Source organism: Lolium rigidum, chromosome 7 (assembly GCF_022539505.1).
Source record: "Lolium rigidum isolate FL_2022 chromosome 7, APGP_CSIRO_Lrig_0.1, whole genome shotgun sequence".
Lineage (NCBI taxonomy): Eukaryota > Viridiplantae > Streptophyta > Magnoliopsida > Poales > Poaceae > Lolium > Lolium rigidum.
The window spans coordinates 38,145,757-38,156,745 of record NC_061514.1 but is presented as its reverse complement, the minus strand read 5'-3'; the positions used below and the strand labels follow the sequence as shown (position 1 = coordinate 38,156,745).

Here is a 10,989-nt window from a genome sequence, read left to right as displayed (position 1 = left end):
GAAACAAGTGCCCCGACGACCGTCATGGAACACGACCGCCGCGGGGGCACAGAGCCACCCTGGCAACCCACACAAGATACACAGGCCACCGAAGCGAGAAGTCGTCGCGGTTGACCTTCAACGTCATCGTCATCACTCTTCAGCGACTCCGACTTCACCGAAGAACCAACCACCAAGACCTCGCCGAAGCGGCACCGTGAAGCTCAAGCCGGCCACCACCAAACAAGCGACTCCTCGTGAAGCAACCGGCAGCTCCGACTCGATGACGAGCTCGAAGAGGATAAGCGCAAGACATGCGCTGAGGAAGATCACCGCCAGAGGGCCACCCTGCAGGTCATCGTACGCTGCTCAAATGAAGAAACTCGACAAACCATAGCAGCTCCGACTCCACCGCAGGCGAAGCACAAGACGAAGAAGCTCGGACGCTCGCCGAAGCCAAGGACTTGACGCTACCAAACCATCGCTCACCACCGCCATCGTTGCCACACAAGCCACCACACGGACCTCACACATCGCCGGCCACCCGCCGCGATGCCGTACGAGTCCAGCCTCAGGAAAGCACGTTGGGGAACAAAGTCTTCAAGACGACGCCCCCAAGAGGGAAGCGACGTGGATCGACGCCGTCGTCCGGCCCTGCCATGGCCTAGGCTTTCACCCGAAAAATTATGCCCCGGGAGCGGAGGAGGTCGAAGGCTCCATGAAGGCCCCCAAGAGGATAGCGACATCCGCAGCTGCCGCGCCATCGCCTTCGCTCGGAGCAGCCGAACCTCCGCACTCCCACGTTGCCGAACGGAGATGAGGGAGACCCACAACGCCGCCGGCCTCGCGAACCACTGGCACAAGCACCTCCCACGCGGCGACGACGCCACACCACGTAGGACCACCAACCTCACCGCCGGCAGGAGCCGACGCCGCCGCGACGAGCAACCGGCCGACCACCATCCGCAGAGGAAGAAGCAGGGGAGAGGGGCCGCCACCCCGCCCACCCTCGCCGGACAGCAGCTGTGAGCCGCCGCCGACGCCGCCACATCTGGGAGGAGCCGGAGCTCCGCCCGCCGCTGCGCTGCTTCGGACCACCGGGGGTGCGGATGGGGTCGCCGAGCCAGGCCGCCGCCACGCCGTCCGGCCATGCCAAGCCAGCGACCCGGAGCAAGCCCGAGCAGGCCCGCAGGAGCCCATCTGGGCCCGTGCGCGCGCCGCCAAGCTCCGCCGCGCCCCGCAACACCCCGCCGCTCCCCGACCACGACCTGGCCGCGCGCCACCACGGCCGCCCGCAGCCCCGCCGGCGCCCCGCCCGCCGGCCCACCGCGCCCGCCGCACATCGCCGCGCCCGGGCGAGCTCCTTCTCGCCAGGGGACGCGGGAGGGGGAGAGAATGCCCCGCCGCCACCTTCCCCGGGCGCGCGCGGCTTTGCCGGCCCCCCTCCGGCGGCGGCGAAGCAAGGGAGAGGGGTGGAGGGGCTAGAGGCGGCGGCGGCAAGGGTTCCCCCCTTGTCGCCAGAGGAGGGCGACGCGGGGGGAGAGAGGCGACTTTTTCTTGCAGTAGTTTTAGTTTTAAAAAATATGAACGTGAACTCCTCCGGTTTGCCACGGGAAAGTAACATTTACCCATTTCCAAAATAACAAGAAATCCAAGTATCCAACATATGTTTGTGTTTAGCTAGGTGTGAATTTGAGCGGATTTTGAGAACCTAGTGACGCATGCTTTCAAAATTTCAGCCGTGGATGGCGGACCAGTTCACGATTCGTGTTAGGGGGATCTCGCAACAATAAACAGGGAGAGGGGAAAGGAAAAAAACGTTTCGTCCCTGGGCTCCCGCGAGTCCCAGGGCGAAACCCAATCGCCGCCGCCGCCGCAGTTCCCCTCCCTCCCCGCTTCGCCGCCGCCAAGGGGCGCCGCCGGGCGAAGCTCGGGGGCGCCGGCGCCGGCGGGGCACCTCTCCACTCCTCGCGGTGTCGCCGGCGCGGGCGGTCTCGTCACGAAGGGGCGCGACGCTGGCAGGGGCGTGGCGCGGCTGCGCAGCGGCGGCGTGGTGGCTTTACATGCTGGGCGCACTCAGGGCGGCAGCGGCTCCCGCGGAGGCGTTTGCAGTGCTGGGCGGCGCGAACTCGGTCGGCGGGAGGCTAAGGGCGACGAGCACGGCGGCGCAAGTATCGGCGGCCACGACCGGGCGGACCGGCGGTGGCGAGACCTATAGCGAAGGAGGGGCGCTGCGTGGGCTGGGTGGCCTCCCTGGCCGCCTTGCGTGCGGGTTGGGGCAGGGGCCCCGGGCCCTGCCAGGCCCACTTCATCCCCAGATCTGGTACCCGGCAGCCATGGTGGCCGGCGGTTGGCTCTCTGGCCTTCTCTGGGGTTTGTATGTTGACCCTCGCGGTGGTGGTTCTTGTTTCCCTCGGCGCTGCAGCGGGCAGAGTTGGGACGCCGGGGCGGCGGCCCTGGAAGGGGGGAGCTTTCTGGTTGGCGGACGAGCCAGTAGCTCAAGTGCGGCGCTCGAGGAGGCGGAGCGGCTGGAGTTCCAAGAGGCGCGGTGGCGGCGGGTGGCGCTGAGCCAGCGCCGGTGGGAGGCGCGACGACAGAAGGGGTGGGAGGAGCTTGCGTTGCGGCGGTTGCAGCGGGAGGAGACGCATCTTCAAGATGAAGTCTACGAGGCGCGTCGTTTGGTGGAGATGCAGCTCCGGCTATAGAGGCAGGAGTTGGATCACCGTCGGCGTCGGGAGGACCTGGAGCAGCAGCTGCATCAGGAGGCGGTGGCCACGGATAGAGCCGCCTACTTGACGTTCGTGGCGGAGAGAGCAGAGTGGGATCAACGATGGAGGAGCAGGGTAGAGAGCATGGGAGAGAGCTCTGGTCAATCGTCCACCTCCACAGAGCCCGGTGGGTAGTAGGCTAGAGATAAGCAAGTTTCAAATGTCATCCGGGGTCGAGGAGTGAATAATATTTTACTCTGATTTGTCCGAAAATATTATTCATTCCTCGATCCTAAATAACATTAAAATAAAAGTCTAAGCATAATATAAGTTTGTATAAAAAAACTTCTATCGGAAGTGCCTGTTTGGGGCCGCCGGTGTGGAAACAGCTCCCCAAATAGAGGATGCGGTACCGATATCTCCAAACGAAGATGCCGGCGCCCCTACCGCCTATTTAGGGCTGTCGGTGGAGATGCTCTAACACGATCTTCTCAACGTTTCTCGGTCACCGAGGGCAAGGAAGAACGTCGTATATATGGGGTCCAGCTGCCGGGCGGCCGGATAGGCCGTCGATCGACCGAGCTGTATGCAGACGCAGATAGGTGATCGATTGGACGGGAATCCGACATGGATCCATGTACAATCAAGCGATCGATCTAGAGGGGTGCACATGCACCATCCTCCTTGCTGGCTATGTCTATACTGTGGTTGAGACGTACCGGAAGCTAGCGACGTACTGGACGGCCGTCGACCGTGTTACCAGCGGGTTCTCGGTGGTGACGTCGATCGTACGTACCAGTGATGGACCGAATCATCGAAGCCTCTGACGATTCGTTTCTCGTTCAAGCAAGGAAGGAAGGGTTCTCGTCCGGCGCCGGAATGGATGTGGCGCGCCGGGCCCGGGCCGCCGGGCGGTGGGGACTGTGGTACGTACGGTGGCGACGCCGCACGTGGTGGGTCATCCGCGTCGTGCACGACTTACCGACGGGATGGGCGGGCGACCGGGGCAGATAACGAGAGGGCCAGTGAGTGATGGCTGAAGGAAGAAGAGAGGCGGCAAAGCAAGCGACCGCCGGTGATCAATCTATCGTTCTTGCTGGGTCAGTAGGGTAGGAGGGGGTCCCGACCGGGGCCGGCTCGCTCGTGCATTGCGTACGTTCATCAGAAAGAGATTCTGACGACCCCAATCACCCCAGAGGTGACTGCGGATGTAGAAGCTCTTGAAGCTAAGCGTAAACAACTCCTGGCAGAATCTAAAAACATAGCCAAGATTACAACATCAATTCTAGAGGACAAGCTGGAAACCAACAGACTTTACGAGCTAGCTGTAGAAAACAGGCGCTTGGCAGAAGAAGAATATGTGAAGGCGAAAGAGCTTGAAGAGGAGTGGAAGAACACAGTCCAAGAAACCAACGAGGAAGCAAGACAGATGCGAAAAGAAGCTATCCGCTCCCGCAACATCAACTTTGACAGCGCAGCTCGCCACAAACCTCTCTCAATTCGAAAGGATAACATGAAAAAAGCAGCAGCCTGGCCAAGAGCCATGAAGCAACAAAGCAAAGCGGATACACCACTGAGCAAAGCAAACAAAGTCATCAGAAAGTAAAAAAGACAAGAATAAGCTGGATGAGCAGTAGTAGAGCACTTGCATATCTACAGGAGCAAGTCTGGGCGTCCAGATCATCACTCACACTGCTTTTCAAACATATCCGTTCAGAAAATTTTGTCAGACAGAACGTGCTTTTCTTTGAAACAATGAACTGTATCTTTCTGTATACATATAAAGACAAATTTCTCATTCACTGATACAATCTCTCCTGTTACAAACAAGAGCATCAGGATAAGGGGCCTTCGCTACATCTTAGTATCTATCAAGAAGAAAAAACTGGGAGGCACTCAAAAGGACCCGTCCTTTGGCCTGACCGACAAGCATATCCCAGGGGCTGGTACTCCAGTTGCTCGAAAGAATGCTGCAATTATTACTTTAGCGTGGCCGTTTTGGCAGCACAGGCCAAGATGAGGAGCACAAAACTGTAAGTCTAAAAACTAAGTAAAACAGGACAAGAAAAAACATCTGTCGACCGCACGTAAACCAGATCAGCAAAATTGGGCAGATACAAGTGAACACCTAAGGTGCCATAAGCCCTTCGATTGTATACTGAAGGGACTTGGCCCAGTCTTCTTTAAATAGTAAGGTTTGTAATGTTTTCATCACATTGTAATCTGGATCCAACTTCCGCTGCCAGCCCTGTAAAGGGATAAACAAATTCAGGCGAATCAGTTGTTTTATTGCACATTTATACATCAATTTTATCAACAGAAGAAACTCAACAAAGAAGCAAAAAAATTGACAAAAACGCACCGTGGGCCAAAATGCACATTTGTTTCTAATAAAATGTTGCATCAACACTTCTGCCATGTCACCATCCACAATGGCAGACATGGGGTCTAAAATCCCCGTTCCAAAGCCATTTTTTTTAAGAAAGCAGAAATGACGGCTACAAGTTTATGGGCCTCTTTGTTTCGGCTTTTATTAGCTTTGAACTGAGATAAGCCATGCAAAAGAAACAAAGGGTTTAGCTTCGTGGTAGGCTTTTCCAAAGCCAGTCCTCGAACTACACGTGCTAAGTCAATCAAAAACAATCTATCAATCAACAGGCGCCACCTAGACCACACCCGTACCAAGCTTCTGTACATTTGTGTTTGTCAGCTGATGATAAAAATAACAGAACTGGTGAACTGAATATAGCCAGTTGATATTTACTACCTCTGATCCTCTTTAATTGACGCGGGTTTACACACGGGATACACTAAGTTTGGCTCTCATCCGCGTCGATTTAATCCGACCGGAGGGAGTACTTCTGTATCTTCTTTTCAGTTCATATGTTCCAGCCAGGGCCTACTATAATTAATATGTTATTAGGTTCAGGAACAGTGGCTGATTATTACTTTGCCCATGGTTCAAAAAAGCGTACGCCTAGGTGCGCTTAAGCGCGCTTAAGCGCTGAGCGGCGGCCTTACGCTTCGCTTATGGCCTGAGCGCGCAATTAAGCGACCTTGTGTGCTAATGCTAGAATCTAGTCAAGGAAACAGGGTAGGGAAGGAGCGGTGGATGCAGGGAAGGTGGGGCGAAGCCGTGGAGGGAGGGGCGGAGAGAGGGAATCCATGGAACAGGAGCTGCAGGAAGGCCATTGCGGCTGTTGATGTGTGGTTCAAAGGGAGCAGGTGTGGGAAAGAGATAAAAGAGAGTAGATGGACGGTTGAGATTAGAAAATATAGATGGTTCAGATTGAGCTGAGCAGTCTAGGGTTTTGTATGGGCCTTACTGGGCTAATATTGTCTCGCTGGGCTAACTTTAAAGGAAGATTGGAGGTTGTGTGCGCTAAAAATGCAACCGACGGCACTTAAGCAGCACTTCCGTACAATTTTGGCCTGAGCGCTTAAGCTCGCTTAAGCAACACTTCCTCTAGGCGGTGCCTCACCGCTCGCTTAGCGCTCAGCGCTTTTTTGAAGCTTGACTTTGCCTTGTTGCACTAGTAGTTACTCCATCCGTTCTAAAATAAGTGTCACAACTTTATCTAGATACCATCATGCTAGATACGGATGTGTCTATAACTAAAATGTCTTCGTATCTAGATAAAATTGCGACACTGATTTTAGATCAGAGGTAGTAGTCATGATGTTATATACTCCCTCCGCCCCGAAAAGGATGTCACGGATTTGTCTAAATTTGGATGTATCTATATACTGAAGAGTGTCTAGATACATTTGAATTTAGACAAATCTGCGACACCCTTTTCGGGACAGAGGGAGTACAAGAGATGCATGGATTTTGATGAATTGTGTGTGTGTGTGTGTGTGTGTGCTCTAGGCCTATTCGTCAGTAGTTTTAAAGATTATAAAAGAATTGTGTAACAGCCATACTACCAGCCAGGTTGCCAAGAGCAAAACTCAGCAACAGAGCTTTCTCAGAACAGCAGTTTTGATAGCACAGCCAGCCCACAGCTGCTTTGACAGCACAGCCAACCCAAACAAAGAGGCCCTGCATTTGTCTAAGATCTTAAATTACAGCAAAAACTAGACATATCATTTAAGGTAACCAACAAAAACTCTTTTACCTGTAACCTATTAAAGCTCAGTGAATACTTTTCTCATGTGACACAATTTCTGCAGGCACTATAATCCCGTGCAATCCTAAGTAACCTTGAGGCTCAGGTCATGGTGCTCTACAGGACAACTACTGAGCTTTGGGAAGATTTGGTAGCATAAACAAACAAAAAATTAAGAACAAAATTCTGTAACAAAAAAGCATAAATTTACCTCAAGAACTAATGTAGTCACCATGACAGTGCAAACGTTCCCATCAACGTTTACTTTATGACGTCGGACTTGCTCAAGCAACTGATGCATACAATCAGCAGGGTGGATAATATCACCTTCAGGGGTACCCCAGAAGGAAAATGCTCGTTCAACTTCCTGTTGGCAAAAAAAAAGGCAAGATTTCTCAATAATTGCAACCATGAAGTCTTAGCATCAGAATATGATTTCTCATGGACTTTCAGCCACTAGTTCACTACAGCAACCTAGTTTATCAATGAAAAGGAGAAATTCAAAATGAAAAAACGAGTTTGTAACCCCAAGAGACTATTGGCAATAAAAAAAGAGAATAATTACCTCAATAAAAACTTTTGGATTTGGGCAATTCTGCTGTTTTGACAACTTAAGCGTACTCTCTGCTGCTGTACGGCCATCTCGACGTGCAACAGCCTTGAAAAACTCCAGCAAATTCACACGGTCATTACTTGAAAGTTCAGCAGTCATTCCTACATCAAGGAATACCACGTGTGGCCTTGACTTCCGAAGGGTGTTATTTGTATTTTTTGGCCGTACAACACGGACTAGAATATTTCCAGGATGCATATCGGCATGGACGAAATTATCAACCTGGAAAAGGTGGATGTTAATGAGGTGACAAAGCAATGAAGGATGTGAAACCGTAAATACAAGTTCCAAAATGCTAAGTGCCAATGGGTATATACACAACACTACAAAAATGTGCTAAATAAGGACAGACACATACAGAAGAAATCTGACCAAAATACTAATGATTTATTTACTGTGACCTGCATGCATAAGTTTTCGAGAACTAAGGAGCATGGGTGCCACTCTGATGAATAAAATAATATAGAAGCCTATTTGATTTTCTAGAGAGTATCTATTTCGGATTTCGTGTTTCATCAACTCATTCAATTGTTCGAGTTCAGTAAGCATGCATTCTGAAGTAATTCTCTGCTCAGAGATAATTCTGTCAACTAATACTGTTATCTTCTAATAAATTTTAAATCCATATCGATATGTCCTGGTTATGTTTGTAAATAAGTATCAACATTAGAAATTGATTTTCCTAACTAAGAATAGATGCAGTCACACTCAACTTGAACTTACAACATAGCCAATACTCCCTCTGGGCCTAGACACAATTTTGATATTCTACTATATTGAGATAACGTGCACTGTTTTTTCGTTTGTATATCCTTCTCATTAGATATTTCCAATGCCAATTATTCCACTCCATTCAAGAGTATAGTAACACAATAACCGGGGTAATATGATTTTTGTATTTTTGGTTGACACACAAATTCCTAAACCATTCAGGATCCAATATACCTCTGAAGAAAATAATAATTTATATGAATTATTTCAAGGGGAATCTGTAACATTCTGTTGTTCCATACAAAATTATCTACTCTCAACTTCAAAGGCAAACTGAAATAAGAAAAAGAAGACTAAGAATGCATTACCAGTAACATTTTCAAGAGTGCGTGAGTGCCAATATGTGCAAGAGCACTTTTAATACGTTCATGTCCATCTTGATCATCCACGTAGTGTGAGACGCTCTCGCCATGCTCATAAGTCTCGACCAAGACAGCAGGATGAACAAGTGGATAGAGAGGTTTGGGAAACGACACATCTTTCCACATGCGGAAATTGTAGATAAACCGGCTCAAGTGAGCAGCTTCCCTTGCAAGGTCAACCTGAGACATCATGAAAACAGCAAACTGTTGCACGCTCTCATCTAGCCGTAACCAATTTAACGCTGGAATGTATCTTGATGTTTTAGCCACTGCATTAATGATACTGAAATCTCTCCGTATCGAGTCTCCTACACCCGGATGCCTTACTTTTACCGCTACTGTTATAATCTTTGTCTTCTGGCCAGGATGTTTGAAGTTCAAGCGAGCTCGGTGCACTTGAGCGACACTTCCAGACGCCACAGGCTCTTCTTCAAACTCGACAAAAATGTCAGATATCTTCCGACCAAACGCCTTCTCGACAGTCTTCTTGGTATATGCATAGCTGTGAGCTGGCGCTTTAGTGTGTAGCTTTGACAATTCGGTACACAGGTCATTGGCAAACAGATCAGGACGTGTCGCAGCCCACTGGCCCCATTTGATAAACGCAGGGCCTGCCATCTCCAAAGTACGGTGCACAAGGCGGAGCCACGTTTTCCTGTACTTGCTGCCAAGATTATCAGCAAACGGCGCCATCAGTATGCTGGGAGTGAACAAGAACGCCAGATATATCGATCTGAGGATTATGATAACCATCTCCACCGCCGAAAATATCACCGAGGACACATAGATACGGCTGTCCTGAGCCCGGTTGTAGATATTCTCGCGTATCTGGAGGTACTCGCCATCCGCGCTACTCTCCTGAGCTAGCATCAACTCCCCAGCCACGAGAGCGGCGAGGTATGGAACCAACTTGGACCTACTGGCAGCCAAGGTGACGGCACAGGCAGCCTTTCTTAGAGCCGGAGATGCTTTTGGTACACGCGCCATGAGTTGCTTCCAAGCCAGTTGGCTGTGGAATGCGTTGCGACTACAGGCCGAGAGAACCGAGAAGTTCCTGGCACCAGGGCTCCAGTGCAAGCCCTCCTTTGCCCGCCCGAGCATGAATGAGGTGCTCGGGCCATTGTGGACTCCCCCGTGCAGATACGCCCTGGTTTTATAGGCCAAACCGGACGCGAAGCTCGGTCCGATGTTGGAGCTGCTGGGCTTGGAGTTGGCCAATATAGCATGAGCGAGCTTCCTGCTGCCGCTCTTCCCTAATTGCATAAACCTGGGAGCAGGAGCAAATCGGTTTGCAACTTCAGCATTGGGCGAATTGCACCAAATTTACAGACTAATAAGCACAGGATGGCAACAAAATAGGAGATTATGCGGGCACGGGAGCTGACCTCGACATCACGAAGATCTCCTGCCCAGGGCGCCTCGGCGGCGGCGGGATCCTTGGTCCGGCGAATCAAGCGAAGCTGGTGGCAGGACAGGCACGCATTGAGAATTCGGATTCGGCGCGGGCGGTTGCGGAGCGAGCCGAGGAGATCGAATCGCGGTTGGGATACAAGGGTGGGGGGCAGATACAGACGCTTACCGACGCGGCGGAGTTGTTCGAGGGCGCGGGGACGATCACCATGGCGAGGGCCGTGAAACCCTAGAGGCGGCCATGGTCGGCGGCGAGGCGGCGGCGCATGGAGGAGGCCGGCGGGAGGGTTAGGGTTTGGTGCCGGCGGCGGAGGAGGAAGCGAGTTTTGGCTTTTCCCGGTGGGGCGACGGGGAGAGACGTGAGGAGGAAGAGAGGCCGCGTGGGGAGCTGCGCGTACGGCAGCCAGGCGAGGAGGAGGAGGAGGAGGAGGAAGAAGGAGACGGAGGAGAGGAGAGGCGCGGCGTGTCCGTGGACTGGACCGGGCCTAAACAAAACAATTGGGTGCGCGTCGGCCTACGAATACGAATTGCAGCTTTTCTTCCATTTCAGCTTCTGCTAGTACTTAATTTCCTAGTCTTTATTTTGAATGCTGCTCCTTCCAGAATACAAAGGACGTGTAGTACATAAGAGACACCTCAGCTTCTATTTTTTGTTTTTTTCTTAAACATAAGACTCAATGAGCCTAGCTTTCTTTTTCCTTGAAGTGGTTGTATATTAATCAAGAAATAATGTTTTGGTTACAGTCTTTTCGAGCCGATCTCGACGCGCGGGTCGGGACCGCACTTAGCAACACACTACTACCCAACTCTCTCCGACTAAACTGACACAAATCATGAGCAACCGTGTTATAATTTCTGATATGTCTATGTTGCCTTCCTTGAAGGCCTCAATGACACCCATGCAATCACTGTCTATAACCAAATCTGGGATAGAATTATTAATAGCTACATGCCCACCATTTTCCCTGTTGTACCGGAGCTTTTCCCTTCCGATTGACAGTATTGTACCTGAAGTTAAACCTTGTACAACATTAAGA

The 10,989-nt window shown here is 51.5% G+C and overlaps 1 protein-coding gene across 2 annotated transcripts; it reads right to left on the bottom strand.

Moving 5' to 3' along the window:
- Positions 1 to 4,399: 4,399 nt before the first annotated feature.
- LOC124674676 (probable serine/threonine-protein kinase abkC) lies at positions 4,400 to 10,140 on the bottom strand. Of its 2 annotated transcripts, XM_047210722.1 has the most exons (6): positions 10,122 to 10,140; positions 9,928 to 10,002; positions 8,489 to 9,809; positions 7,362 to 7,631; positions 7,008 to 7,163; positions 4,400 to 4,935 (listed from the first exon to the last, which is right to left on the bottom strand). In XM_047210722.1, exons 2-6 carry the CDS (start codon positions 9,933 to 9,935, stop codon positions 4,816 to 4,818), a joined length of 1,875 nt encoding a protein of 624 aa, XP_047066678.1. In that variant the 5' UTR covers positions 9,936 to 10,002; positions 10,122 to 10,140; the 3' UTR covers positions 4,400 to 4,815. The 2 variants fall into 2 exon arrangements, with proteins under 2 accessions (XP_047066678.1, XP_047066679.1); XM_047210723.1 differs by lacking the exon at positions 10,122 to 10,140 and having other exon boundaries at positions 9,928 to 10,025.
- Between the last annotated feature and the right edge of the window lie 849 nt (positions 10,141 to 10,989).